The sequence below is a fragment of the Pygocentrus nattereri genome, chromosome 7 (assembly GCF_015220715.1).
Source record: "Pygocentrus nattereri isolate fPygNat1 chromosome 7, fPygNat1.pri, whole genome shotgun sequence".
Taxonomy (NCBI): Eukaryota; Metazoa; Chordata; class Actinopteri; order Characiformes; family Serrasalmidae; genus Pygocentrus; species Pygocentrus nattereri.
The window spans coordinates 20,163,505-20,178,904 of NC_051217.1; the positions used below are offsets into that span (position 1 = coordinate 20,163,505).

The window sequence follows — 15,400 nt, forward strand, 5'->3', positions numbered from 1 at the left end:
GAGTGCTAAAAAAGTTTCAGCATGGTAAAAGTCAATATCAAAATGAGAAAGATTTCAAATTGACCAACAGAGTCGAACAAAGTTCAGGGAAAGGAATTTCTGAAGCACGGTCAGAGTCATGGCTGCCAGTGTAGGATGATCCATCCTCTGTTCTGCTGACACTAGACTTCAGCCTCGTCAGCCCCATTACGTCGGCCATGTTTCTGCCTAATCCCTCAGACCAGGCCACACAGTCAGCTGCAGTCTCGCCTGCCAATCAGGTACATTAGCATTATCACATTAGCAACAACTGGCATCCACTCTGTGCAGCAAAAAACTAAAACTACATTTAATCCAATATGTGGAGTCATCTGCTGAAGACGTCTGCTTTCAGAATGACAGGGACCGTACCGTTTAGACACGGCCTATCCTGTACATCTGCTTGCTGGTCACTTTATTAGACCTACACCTACCTTATACTACCACAAAATAGCCACTTTATTAGAAATACCTACCTTATACTACCACAAAATAGCCACTTTATTAGAAACACCTACCTTATACTACAACAAAATAGCCACTTTATTAGAAACACCTACCTTATACTACCACAAAATAGCCACTTTATTAGAAACACCTACCTTATACTACAACAAAATAGACACTTTATTAGAAACACCTACCTTGTACTTTCACCAAGTGGCCACTTTATTAGAAACACTCACCCTGTACATCCACTAACTTTATGTAAAACCCCTACCTCATACTTTCATGAACTGGTCACTTTATTGGAAACACCTACTTTGTACTTCTACTAACTGGCCACATTATTAGAAACACCTACCTTATACTTCCCCTAATTGGCCACTTTATTAGAAACACCTACCCAAAAACATCCAGTGAAGAGTGGCTCTGTGGTCCGAAACAGATCATTGATGAAGGACCAAGGGATGCCTAACACAATCTGTGCATCAACAAATCAGCTGCAGTCTGTAACCATACACCAGCAAGGTGGAGCTACAAGAGGGGGTTTCTAATGAAGCAGCCAGGGAGTGTATTTAGTCATTTTAGGGAGGTTTTGTACAGCTCAGCGTTTCAGTCTGGTTGGAATTCTCCAGGGTTGCTCTGATCAGGGCTCTGATTGCACCAACTGCTGTTGAGTTGATTTTGCTTATGACTGTGTTGCATGATTCATATCCCAAGCTTTGACAGTGACATATAGGGCATAATTTCATGCACAGCTTTCTTTTATTCTCAAAATATTCACATTAGGCTCTGCATCTGAGTTCCACAGCGCATTTGCATATGCAGCATCCTCCTTCTCTCTAACTCTCATATCCTAAAATCTTGACAAACGATCTTCTTTTGCCTTTTTCTGTGCCGTTTTGCATCTCTATAGCAGTAATCTTTAAAGGGGAATTTCACCAATTTGTCAACATTTCTGTATAATTAAATGGTTAAGAGGTAAACATAGCCCTTCAGACTGGTCTGATGTGAAATGCTCTGCTCTTTCCGAGTCAGAATTGTTCACAGTGATGGTGAGAGGACCCAGACTTTATTACAGGAAGGGTTTATTGCCTCTAAAAGCTCCCACACAAAGTTAGAACGTAAAATGGTATTATGATTTTTTTTCTTTTTCTACAATCATCTACATTTCATATGAAAATACAGACGACACTGGCTGTTTCATATAGCAAATATGACTATTGTAGACATTGTGACCTCTGGCTCCTGTCACACCACTGTAAACCATGTCCTTTGGACTCCTACAATACCAAAATAGGCCTACAAAACCATTCTGAATGACATCATTACATAGAAATTTAGAAAAATTGGTGGAATTCCTCTTTAATAGTGTACAGTCTTACAAACAGGCTGATAAATGTTTGTGTCTGCACACAATTCTAATGAAATGAAAGTGTAAGACACAAAGTCAAATCAGTTCTTGGAGCCAGCCGATGATTTCTTATTGCCTGAGCACCGGCCTGAAGTCTAGAAGCAAACACTGTAAGACCAAAGGTGAACAAGCTAATGTGATGTTCCTTGGCTTTGACTCAAGACATGGTGATTAACCTGGTCTCACAGGCCACCTGGAGCTCCTCACTCCTGATCTGAAGAGAGAACAGTAATTAATGTAAAATAATGATACTTTAAACTAATAATAATAACAATAACTTTACTGAAAACTGTTTTCCCATCATTAAATGATGCCGCTTATACTATATAAGTACTATCTGAAAAAAACCTTGTGTCTCGAAAAAGGTAAGTTTACAGTAGAAAGAAAAAAAGGTACAACTTTAATGTAAGTTTATGCTACAAGAATTTAATAAGTCACAGTGATTCATATTATTAAGTCATGTTGGACTATTTCTATTGGTCCATTCACCCAGATATTTTGACACAGTGTAAACGGCAGCTTCCATTTTCAACATTTCTAAAAAAAATAGTAAAAATAAAAATAACAAAAATGGAAATTTATTTTTTTCCCAGCATTTTTTTTCCTCAGTGTTACTACTGGGTGATTATTTCAATCATTATTTGAATTGGTTATTATTATGTGTTTTGCTGATTGTAAGTAAGGCAGCTTTAAACTGCGTATTGAACTAAGCATATGCTGTATATGATCCTCACAAAAAAGAACTGCAGTTTAAGGGACACAAATCCCACATTTGTGTGCATTTTATTGATACTACTGGTCCACTTATGAAGTTTGATGTAAAAACCCATTATTCATACTTATATACCCTTTTTTTCAACCTCTTGTTATCCCATAGACTCAAACAGGCTGTTTTTGTTACTGTGCCTTTAAGACTGATATATTTATATATGTAAATAAGCTCTTTTCTGATTGGCTGTTCTGTATTGCACCCTATTCAACTTCAGTCTGAAACACCCTTTATAATTTCAGTGTGAATGGACTGAGCTAAAGTGCCATTGCCTAAATAGATGCTATATATGAATGCATCGGTTGTTCATGACATCACATGGGGTCAATTTTGTATCAACATTGTATCTCCAAAATGGTAACTTTACAGTACTGAAACTTTGCTTGTGTGTAAAAGTGATTTCAGAGCCACTCAGTTCTACCTGATGGAAACTGTTTACCTTCAGTGTTTTGTGCTTATGATCATTTTAATAGACGTCAGTGTCACTAATTAATGACGTTCTATTAAAAGACTGGTTTACCAAGAGAGACACTGGAGGATTTTCACCTAAAATGAGTTCATGAAGCGAGTCTTGTTATAAAACTGACAACAGGACATCAGAGCCATAATTAATCTTTCAGTACTTTTACTTTCAATACTTAAGTACATTTGAAGGCAAATACTTTAGTACTTTTACCCAAGTGGAGGTCTAAAGTGAGGAACTTCTACTTTTACTGGATTAATAATTTACCTCTACTTTAACTCAAGTACATGATTTGTGTACACCACTGGTAAAATCAAGGAGAACAGTTGCAGTTAGAGACTAAAAGTTCAAAATGTTCATGTGACCTCAGTGACAGAGGCTCTAGAAATACTACAGCACAAATACAGCACAGTGGATGCAGCATTACTCAGCTTTTTGTGCTGCATTAACTGTATCCCGCCTAAGTGAACCTTCAAGGTAGGCTGAATATGTGTTAAGGCTTCAGTAGTTAGCCTCTGTGAATGGGTTTCGGAGCTCTTGGTTTACTCGTATTCTACCAAGATCCATTCAGTGAGGGCCAGATATTGTGTACAAAGTTCTACAGAGCCAATCAGGTCCAAGCCCATCCTCCACCTCCACCCTTCCGTGAGAGATTCTAATCCCGTTAGTTTAGCCTCCTCACAGCTAATCCCACCACTTCATTACCTGCCTGTCCTCCAGCCCTGTCACCAATCTCTGGGATGAGTGTGTGCTGAACTGAACATTGAAGGTAAATCTTTATACGGCTTACTGTAGAAAAAAAATGTAGCTCAGGAAACAAACCATGCAGCATGTTTTGACATAAAATGTTCAGATCAGTTCTTATTTTTTTCCCAAATACAAGGTGTGAATTAAAGCCTGTTCATATATTAGAACTTAGTATGTATATAAGCCTGACATTGACAACTTTCCATTCAGTCTATCCAGGATATTGACATTCAATGCTGATAAATAGCCGATGTTTAAACTGGTCAAATGTATATGTGTATAATTTTTTTCTATATTCTGGTGTCTATGCTGTAATTTCTTTTTCATTATTTGACACTCACCAGGCTATGCTAATGCACTGGTCAAGTGAATTTGTCAGGTGTTGACTCTCTTTCAGGGAAGAATTGCTGATATGCTTCTGAATTATGTCAGAAACAACAGGTTGTCAGGTTTCTGTTACTATATAGCCTGGAGTCTTTCTCTCTCTCTCTCTCTCTCTCTCTCTCCCTCTCTCTCTCTCTCTCATTTCAGCAAAGGAACTTGCAGTAGCCACAGGCGGGGGCACCTCTTTCTGCCCCTGCTCAGGCCTGTGGTGATTAGGGTCAGAAACGTTAATCGCTGATTAGTGGTGACAGTTTTCCACACAAACAGCCATGATCCCCCCTTCAGCTAAAGGCCTCGGACAGAGAGCACAGGACGTAGAAGGAAACAGGTTGTGTCTCCAAAGGGCAAAAGAGTGAAAGTTGAGGAGATCAACTTATTTTGTAAAGAGTCTTAGGTGGTCTTAGTTGCTGTAGCTACATCTCAGAGGTCATTTGATGGCTTAACCCTTAAAAGTCTAGACGTCTGTAATCATGTACATATAGATTAATTACGTAATTAACTAGAAGGCGGAAGTTTGTAATTAACTGTTGGTTTGAAAAAACTCTTACATTATATCATGTTATGTTATGAAATCGCAGGTGGTTGCTAAGCTGTTGCTAGGCCATCACTATAATATCCCAGGTGGCTGCTAAGGTGTTGCTGAACAAATGCTATGCTATCCCAGGTGGTTGTTAAGGTGCTGCTGGGCCATTTCTATGGTATCCCAGGTGGTTGCTCAAGTGTTGCCAGGCTATTGCTATGGTAGCCCAGGTGGTTGCTCAGGTATTGCTGGGCCATTGCTATGGTATCCCAGGTGGTTGCTAAAGTGTTACTGGGCCATTGCTGTGGTATCCCAGGTGGTTGCTAGGGTGCTGCTGGGCCAACGCTATGGTATCCCAGGTGGCTGCTAAGGTGTTACTGAGCCAATGCTATAGGTATGCCAGGTGGTTGCTCAGGTGTTGCTGGGCCATTACTATGGTATCCCAGGTGGTTGCTAAGGTGTTACTGGGCCAATGCTATGGTATCTCAGGTGGCTGCTAAGGTGGTGCTAGGCTATTGCTATGAAATCACAGGTAGTTGCTAAGCCATTGCTAGGCCATTGCTGTAATATCTCAGGTGGCAGCTAAGATGTTGCTGAGCCAATACTATGGTATCCCAGGTGGCTTGTCAGGTGTTGTTAGGCCATTACTATGGAACCCCAGGTAGTTGCTAAGGTGTGACTAGGCCATTGCTATGGTATCCCAGGTGTTTGCTAAGGTGTTGCTGGGCCATTGCTTTGATATCCCAGGTGGTTGCTATGGTGATGCTTTGTTTAGATTTGTGCTCTTTCACAGAAACAGTAAAAGCATTGCAAAAGTTTAAAGAATGTTCTTGTTCCTTTCTCAAAGAATATGGAGAGGGTTTGTTCCATTAGTATGCTTCTAAACTGTGGAACTGTATTCTACCTTTGTTAGGTAGTCAAGCTCAGCACACATTTAAAACACTTCTGAAAATTGTATCTCTTTAGTTTAGTTTTTAATCAAAATTACCTTTCTTTTGTATTTACATTTAATTTTGTCTGTATTGTTTATTTTAATCAGCACTCTTAGATTAATTCATTCATGTTATTTCTATTACTGCCATTTGCCTTTGAACTTGTCTGTGAGCTGCTACTAGAATGAAAAGTACAATATAAACAAAGTTTACTATATTTTTACTATCCTTTGCATAAAAATAACTGTATGCAATAAACTGTATGCATCAAATTGTAATCATAATTAAATATCCTGTCTTCTACTTACAAACACAAATGCAATATGGACTGAAAGATTGAAATCCACACTTTTGAAAGAATTTCTCCTCTTCGTTAAATGAGCTACAAGTCAGCTCCTGGTCCTGTTTCACACCTGCACCATACTCTGTGTAAGAATGTAGATGGTTAAGATCCTTATTGGTTCGTTGTTTGGACATGATTCTGTTTTTGTTGTGTATTTCTGCCCTAAGGGAAATTGTACATGCATGTTATGCGTGTCTTCAAACAGTATGTGTGCTTGATATTTTTTATGTATCAGTGGTGAGCCCTAAGGGCCTTTTAGACCTTCAGTGAAGGCCCAAACTTTTGTGTAAAATAATAAATATGTGTATTTTATATATTTTTTATTTCATGTTTATTTAATGCATTCATCATTAAAACTCTGCAAGCGTATTTCAAAACAAGAATTTCATGAACTGCCAACTGAAAACTGTCCAATCTGGATCTATCAAGGTATCAAGGTAGATACAACCAAGTAAATACTCAAGCTTGAATCTCCCAACTCTCAACCTTCCAACCCATTGTGTTTTACAGCAGGTGAGGCAATTTTATGAGGAAGACGTCTCGCTGACTGTGAGACTGAGTGCTAGCCTGACAGATGCATTTCAGTTAGTTAGAGATGAGAAACAGAAGGCAGCTCTATCAGGACTCTTTACTGAAAAAGTCACTGTAAAACTGATACAAGGCAAAATGTCCACTACTAATAAAATACCTGTAAAGTCTTACAAACCTCAAATGTCTGCATTTTATTCTAGAATGGCCAAAAAATGTTAATGTGTTTCGCTGTTAGCTTAGTGCTAACAAACTACTAGAACCCCCTAGGGGTGCTTGCAGAACTTGACATTATCACAGGGGCGTTTTGTTCCTCATTTGATATTCATGGCCCAAACTATCTCTTACAGTCAGGGGTTGCCACTGTGTTTCAATTAAAAATAGTTTTATAGCTTAGTAGTTTTTAAAGAATGAATATCAGGGCTAGGTTTCTTAAAAGCATCTTATCACAAAGACGACTGTTATGTGGTAGAGCGAGCATCACATTGAACACTCTCTCTACGAGTTATGATGTCTGTAACACTAACACTAAGATGCTTTTCTCAGCTGATAAGGTTTTAATATCAGTATTGAAAAAGTTGTATAATCTGTAATATGTATCTGTGTGTGTGTGTGTGTGTGTGTGTGTGTGTGTGTGTGTGTGTGTGTGTGTGTGTGTGTTTGTGTGTGTGTGTGTGTGTGTGTGTGTGTTCTGTGTCTGCAGGATGTTTAGCTGGGTGGTGAAAGTTGTCCCACAGCCTCCTGAAAAACCTGGAAAACTTGCAGATGAAGAGAAAAACAATGCAGCTCCAGTAAGTATATCTGTTTCTGAAGGCCTGGAATCTGCATTATAAATAAGAGCAGTCTTGTTCTAACTGCTGCATTGTCATCATCGGAAAACAATAGTGGGGCAAAAGAGAAAAAAAAAAAAGATACGATAGGATCAATTACATTTTTTTACATTTATAGATTTATATATTTAACATTTTTTACATCTACTGCAACCAAAATATTCTCAATATGTCTCAAATGTAAAACCAGAAGTGTATCCGTCTGAAAAGCTGCTACTGTAATTCTCAGACGGGATGCTATTTAGTTTTTTTTCCAACTGAGCAATATGTCTCACCACACGTTGTTTCTGACATCCTTTCAGGAGGCAACTGTCAAAGAAGAAGCAAAAGCAGGTAGGCATAAATTTTGTGGTCTAATTGTAAACAAGACGGTTTCAGATCGTTAAAGTGGAATCACACTGTCTCAAAATTTTAGCATTATTCAATCAATCTATAATATCAGTCAATTCAGTTGTTAAGATATAAAGTCATGAAGAGTGGTTCTATATGAAATTCTCCAGTAACTTATTTTACCATAATTAATGTTCCACATAAATACTCAGAAGACACATGTAGGTTCACATGGTTTTGCGCAGTAAATAAAATAGTTATATATACATTGTAGACATTATGACCTCTGGTTCCCATCACCACTAGAAATGTGAGTCAGCAATTTTCTCTAGAATGTAGCATTTCACATCAAATCACTCTGAATGACTTTGTTTACATCTCAACAACTGAATTGTGCAGAAAACTGAAAAAAAATGATGGACTTTACTTTTAATTGTTAGTGTTATCTAAGAAGTCCATAATGTTAAGATTAAGTGATTATTAAGGTTAAGTGACCCTTATTAGTCCCACAACAGGGAAATTTCACCTCTGCATTTAACCCATCTGTGCAGTGAAACACCACATACACACTAGTGAACACATACACTGGGGGTAAGTGAGCACACTTGCCAGGAGTGGTGGGCAGCCCTATCCATAGCTCCCGGGGAGCAGTTGGGGGTTAGGTGTCTTGCTCAAGGGTACTTCAATCACGTACTGCCGGCTCAGGCGATCTAACCAGCGACCTTATGGAAATGAACAGAGCAGTGGAAAATGACACATATGAAATAACAGCAGAATAGTACATCAAAGAGAAAAGCGCCTGAGATAATATCTGATTGTTCTCTCTAAAATAATGCCAGCTTTGCACTGACTTGTTTGTCTGTACTGTCTCTCCATTTGTTAAACAGCAGACAATCCTGTTAAGCCGAAAGAGGACGAAGTCTCTGAAGAAAACAGGTACTGTGTGTGAGTGTGTCTGCTCCACTTCTTCTCTCAGCACTCTGAAGTGCAGCCATGTCCTGCTGACCCACTGTGTTGTCGGTCCAGGTGTTTGCACAGCCTGGACGGGATGATCAGGGTTATCAGGATAAATGGTCTTGAACGAACCACGACCTAAACTTACACAGCTTAGCTGTTTAACACTGTTAACTAGGGCTGCGCACAATGAACAACATACCAAACTGCAGTTACTGCATTATACAGCGTATAATGACTAAAGTACCTTGCAAATGAACAGAATGATCCACAAACCCAAATAGTACCTGCTCTGTGAGGGTCCATGGGGGTCCTGACCACTGAAGAACAGGGTAAAAGGGGGTAACAAAGTATGAGAGAAACAGATGGACTACAGTCTGTAACTGTAGAACTACAAAGTGCAGCTATACAGTAAGTGGAGCAGATAAAATGGACAATGAGTGTAGAAACAAGGAGGTGGTCGTAATGTTATGCCCGATTGCTGTATAATACATTTTGTATCATAACTTACATGATAGCTTGTGGTTTGGGCCTTAACTTGAGGCTAACATACTAGCTTACACAATAGAACACTGTCAAAGCACAATATTTTAGACACAAAGCTGTGCTTTACACTGTTACATTAATGCCTTAATAAACAGAAAATGGAAATGACATATTACAATGCATTACAATATCAAGTTGCATTTTATTAATATATCAACAGATTCTGTTTTGACAGAACTGAGCCTGCATTTCTGAATTTTTTGCATTTATTGCTTTGTCAGGAAACAATCACAAACATAGGACCTGTTGACAGTGTTAAGTCCACATTATTCCTAACTCAGCCTACTTATCTTTGTCTGTTATCAAATTACACCACTGTTTTTCTATTTCTAAGGCAGAGAGCAGGCAGACCAAAGTCAGCCCATGATTTACATTGCATTACATTAATGCCAGTTGGCAGATGCTCTTACGCAGAGCAACTTACAGTTTAATCATTTTACACAGGTAGGCAGTGGTAGAGTTGGTAGTCTTGCCCAAGGACTCTTATTGGTATAGTGTAGGGTGGGGGATTGAACCCCGGTCTACAGGATAGAAGGCAGAGGTGTTACCCACTACACAATACCAACCTACTTTGGATGACTTTTGGCCCACAAAAAGTTACTCTAACCCTACCACCTCAACCACCGAGAAAACAAATATATTTATCCTATTTATAACTTCTCATATTTCACTTTTAAAAGTGTACATTTGGAGCATTTTTTAAACAAAATATGGTGTAATGTTACAAAATGTGTAATTTTGGCCTTCAACCCACCACACGCATTGCACTTTGCCCCCCCAGAACAAAACATTTGGGCACCCTTGATGAATTGCATTATTTTAATTTTAATTATTTATGCTTGAATCTTATGCATGCCTTGATTTATGAAAATGTGTAGAAGACTCTTTGGGAAGGTTTAAGATCACAGCGAATGATAAGAATGCATTAAAACTGTCCTGCTGTAATCTCAGTGTTGAAAAAGCCTATATTGCAATAACAATCAGGTGATGTGGTGTTTCGCCCCCCTTTCTCTCTCTCCACAGTACTCAGAGTGGAGTTTTGACCTGGCTGTCTCACGGCTTTAGCAGCGCCCTCCCCCAGCCTGTATCCACCCCCAAACTGGGCAGAGCAAACTCGGATGCCAAGGTACGCGATGAGCCACGAATCTCCTGATATTATGACATCAATAACCCTGACAATTAAAAAAAAAAAAACAGAAGATTGTGTTAGTTTGATTGCATCAGCAGGATGTATTATATGCATTACTCATTCTCCCCTAACAAACACATTAAGTAATCATACTAATAATGTAATTCATCCTAATTCTGTCTCTCTCTCTCTCTCTCGCTCTCTCTCTCTCTCTCTCTCTCTCTCTCTCTCTCCCTTTATCTCTCTCACTTTCTCTGAAGCAGGAGGAAAATGCAGTAAGCAACAGGTACAATTGGCAAGCTAAGACTTTGCGATTACATTTGATACGGCAATTACAGTAACTTTTCAAAATTTCTGTACAATTCATTGAGATCGCTGAGATGTAAACACAGTCATTAAGAGTAGTTTGATGTGAAATGGTTCATTGTCCTCAGATTTTAGAGGTTTTGATGTCTACAACATAAATATAACCATATCCAAAACCACCCAGTGAACCTATGCGTGTCTTCTCAGTTTTATATGGAATGTTGATGATGGTGAAATGGTGGTAAATCTGAACACATATGTACCTCAACGCCATGAATGTATTACATTTTAGGCCACAATGCAAAGTCTTAACACTATTGAAAACAATGTCTCATATGCCATGCAATGTATTTGTAAATATATCAAATAATATCTTTCTGTAAGGGAGTTTTTAGACACATTCTTTAGACGTCTACTACAGAAAGCTCCTGTTTTTGAATTCAGGCTGCCTTCGAGTCCTTGTCGGAAGTTCCTGCTCATGACTTGATTTGTGTTTAAGTGGTTTTGGTTCTAAATAAGTGAAAATAATGTTTTTGGTTTACCTTTATATTCCTGTTAAATATAAAAACGGAGTCTGTGTATATACATCACATCTGTATTTCCATGTGTGGATGGTTTCGGCCTGCAGCGTTAATGTTGTGGCTGATGTAACTGAAACACAGCCGGTTTGTCTGCAGCCATCATTGCTTTTTTGTTGACAGGCCCCCAACTCAGAGACTCAGACACTCGGGGCTCAATGAAAAATCTGAGTTTCTCACTAGTAAATGTGCCGTTTATGTGCGTCCATCGTAAATGCGACATTTCCCACATGACTCAAAGGCAGCATTATTTAACTGATCTTTTCCCAAAGAGGAAGTCTTAACGTACTCCATCAAAGTCAGCAATCAAGTTCATGTTTATTTAATGTAATCATCATTAAAACTCTGCAAGCGTGGGAAAACTCATATTTCATCTTAAAGCTGTGGTTGAAAACAAGAATTTTCCTGAACTGCCAACTGAAAACTGTCCAGTCTGGATTTTCTTTCCATGATATCAAGGTAGATACAACCAAGTAAATACTCAAGCTTGAGTCTCTCAATTCTCAAGCTTCCAACCCACCCGTTTTACAGCGGGTGAGAAAGTTTTGTGAGGAAAACTCACTGACTGTGAACCTGAATGCTACATTCGAGATGAGAAACAGAAGACAGCTCTATCAGGACTCTTTACTGAAAGAGTCACTGTAAAACAATACAACAGGAAGAATAAATATAAAAGATCCTATCTAGAGGCATATATACAAATAGAAAAATACAATATTATAGTGAACTATGCTGCCTGTCACTGAATAAAATAATAGAAACAGACGGTTAAAACAGTTAAGTCTCCTCTAGGGTTGTCTTAAACTTAGGGCAATATTTAGGAGACTTAGCCTAGTTAGGATGTTTCTGTAATGCGGGTCCCTTATCTTGAATTAGGATACGATTATGAATTTAAGAACTGCCGTTCTGTAATAGCTTCTGTCCTGAATTCAGTCCTAACTGAAGTTGTCGTGGTGGCTAAACAGATAAGATTTCAGACTGAGGAAGATTCTGTAATACGGCCCAGCACTGTGGCTCAGTAGCAGTTGCTCTAGAAGAAAGCATCTCACGTCAAACTGTTCTGAATGGCTTTGTTTACATCTTAATAATTGAAGTTAACTATGCAGAAATGTTGGTAGAATTCTAGTTTAAGGTGGTGTGTGTGTTTTAGTGTGTCTGTATAAGTGTGTGTTTGGGTAATATGATGTGTTTGATATCCACCTGTCACATATTTGCTCCCCTCTTCATCATGGATTGCAGTAAAGCGGGTGAAGAGTGAGTAGACATAAGGCTAATATGTCTATGCTATGCAAGCTAGCTTTTAAGAGCACAGTGAAAGAATTGTGGCTTCACGTAAAGAATATCTTGAGTATAACTAAATATAGCTACCAAAAACCAACTTGAGTGAAATGTGGGAGATCCTCTTCAAGTGCTGGGTTCTGCTGTAAAACTACAGAACTTCTCATGACATCCAGCATCTATTAGCATGGAAAATGAAGCTTGTTAGGCTCTATTCTTCTCTTTTTGGACCCTTTTGTTCTAATATAAAATGAAGCGAACTCAAAAGTGAGAAATGAATGAATAAGCAGAAGGAATTGGGAACTAACTGTGAAGAGAATGAAGGGAAATCTCAGTTCTTCACTTAAGTGCAATAACAAGTACGTTTAAAAATGCTCAGAAAAATTATCCACCTCAATTTTATCCACCTCTGAATGCTAACATGTTAGCGGATCCCATGTACAGAATGATAACTGACCGCTAGTTTTATTGTTAGCACATGTAGCATCTTTGCTAGCTCCCTTCTACCATGCTTATCCACCAGTCAGTAAATCTAAGGGGGAAAAAAAGCTCAGAGCACACATGCACAAAATTTACTGGAAGATATTATCTAGTCATGCTAGGAAAACGGCAGTAAAACACATGACAAAAGCCCTGATTTCACTTGCTCGATGCTAATGCTTAGGCTGTTCACCAGCTCCAGTCCTGTGTTTCAGTGGTTTTTTAGTCTTCTAGAGCCAGAACCTCTCCAGAAATGCACCAAATACACAAAAAACATTTCACTGCTGACCATAAATGAACAAAACAACTATCTGGTTTGACTTTGGGTGGATAGGATGGCCCCCCTTCTCCCCCCATCACTGAACATGATACTAGTCAGCGCAGGCGTCTGTTAGCTGACGTAACAGATCTGGCAGTTGGTGCTTTCCTCTGAGCATGTTAGGCTGTCCCGTGACGTTGCGTGAGCAGCAGTTCGAAAAGTAGCGGTGGCTGGTTTCACAGGACTCGGAGGAAGCCTGTGCTGCCTTTACCCTCCTAGCATTGGTAGAATTGTGTGATTGGGGGAGTCCTAACAAGGGTGGAACTGGACACGACTAAATTGGGGAGAAAAAAAAAGCATTGTAGCCTAAGAGCCTGTGTCCAATGCCAAGCATCTGTGGAGCAGTGGAACTGCATTCTCTAGAGTGATGGAGCTCCATCCAATTCCATTGGGATGAGATGAACTTTGGGAGACCTTTGGGATCTAGAACTGATCATCCAACCTCAGTGTCTGACCTCACTAGTGCTCTTGTGGCTAAATGCAAGCAGATCCTCACAGCAATGTCTTCCCAGAAGAGTAAAGTCTGTTACTGCAGCAAAGTGGGGGAGCATTTGCTAAATACCCTTGATTGGAGAAGAAATGTTAGATTTATTAATATAGACCTGCTTCATTTACAATAATCCCACAGCCTTCAGATTGAGACCCACTGTGTTGGAGCAGGAATATGCAAAACAGTGTAGTAAAGGTAGAATAACAGGACTGGAGCTGGAAAACACTGGCAGAACCCTTTGCTTGCCTGCCACAGCATCACTTTGCCAGTCTGCTGCTGCCTCCTAGTGTTCACATAGAGAACATCTTACTGCCTTCTCACTGCTTCACAGAGTGATTTTCTCTCCTCTCTTCTCAGGGCCGGAGTGATGAACTGGATTGTGCAGGGCTTGGGCAAGGTGGTTCCTCAACCGGATGACAAGTACAAACAGCAAACAGACTCACAGGAGGTCACTGAGGTACAGTCATGAACACGAGACAGACATCTATCATATACCCAGATAGCAAGAGTATAGTTGGCCCACTGACAGCAAAGCTAGCACCCCACTGGCTTTTTGCTCAGTGTTTTTTAGGGCGGCCCACAGAGTATTAGACAAATTACCACCTTTCATCGCTCACTTAACACTTACAGTCTAATTAACTTATTTTTCTTTTCTTTGTTTATTCTTTATACCTTGTAAATTAGCTTAGTAAATCATTTTAACAGCAATGTCATAAAGCCGGTTATACAGCTGTGACCAATCTAGCCGTGTCAGCAACAACATTTTCAACAAAATCACTTTACATTAGGCCTGATCATTAATTTTGTCTCTCAGTTGTTTGTATGTCCATTTTAAATCTGCTTGAGGTAAAATTAAGATTAAATGACCCTTATTAGTCCCACAGTGGAGAAATTTCACCTCCACATTTTAACCCATCCGTGCAGTGAAACACCACATACACACTAGTGAATGCACACGCACTAGGCGGTGAACATACTTGCCTGGAGCAGTGCGTAGCCCTATACACAGCGCCTGGGGAGCACTTGTGGGTTAGGTGTCTTGCTCAAGGGGACTTCAGTCACGAATTGTCAGCTCAGGGGATTAAACGAGCAACCTTCCTGTCAAAGGGCTGGTTCCCTAACCTCCAGCTAACGACTGCCCCTAAGGTTGACTTTGTATGCAAGATAATAATCTGCAGTAACAAACAGTCAGCAGGGCGCCCACCTTATCAAGCCAGCGGACTGATATATACTTGCTATTTGGATAAATGTGATAGTTTATTACACATGTGTAGCAATAGCCCCTGTGTTTCAATTACATGCTAGATGTATAATTCTATGGTAGATTGTTATGTGCTAAATAGTTGAATGTCCAAAACAGAAATTGGTGGTGAATACATCATGTAATAAATAGCCATAAAATAACCTAAGCGAGTAAAAAAAATATTGATCTCTTAAAGTCTCTTAAATAAGAATGGGAAATCGCACATTGTCTTTCCATACACCGTTAGAAATAAAGGTGCTGTGCAGATGCATTTTTCATTCATCAGGGTACAAACAACGTAAATGTTCCCTCAAAGGTAAAACTGGGGTTTTAGGGCCCAACTGTGAACCTTAAA

At 39.4% G+C, this 15,400-nt stretch overlaps 1 protein-coding gene across 8 annotated transcripts in view; it reads left to right on the plus strand.

Moving 5' to 3' along the window:
- Positions 1 to 3,789: 3,789 nt before the first annotated feature.
- The window catches only part of cngb1a (cyclic nucleotide gated channel subunit beta 1a), a 67,995-nt gene continuing 56,384 nt past the window's right edge, over positions 3,790 to 15,400 (plus strand). For 7 of the 8 annotated variants that reach the window (XM_017708016.1, XM_017708018.1, XM_017708022.1 and 4 more), the window contains exons 1-8: positions 3,790 to 3,877; positions 7,266 to 7,353; positions 7,695 to 7,725; positions 8,610 to 8,658; positions 10,246 to 10,348; positions 10,612 to 10,637; positions 12,475 to 12,489; positions 14,160 to 14,259. In XM_017708016.1, the coding sequence (XP_017563505.1) occupies positions 7,267 to 7,353; positions 7,695 to 7,725; positions 8,610 to 8,658; positions 10,246 to 10,348; positions 10,612 to 10,637; positions 12,475 to 12,489; positions 14,160 to 14,259 (411 nt within the window). In that variant the 5' untranslated portion in view covers positions 3,790 to 3,877; position 7,266. The remainder of the gene's footprint in view (positions 3,878 to 7,265; positions 7,354 to 7,694; positions 7,726 to 8,609; positions 8,659 to 10,245; positions 10,349 to 10,611; positions 10,638 to 12,474; positions 12,490 to 14,159; positions 14,260 to 15,400) is intronic. The other variant, XM_017708017.1, reaches the window with a different exon arrangement.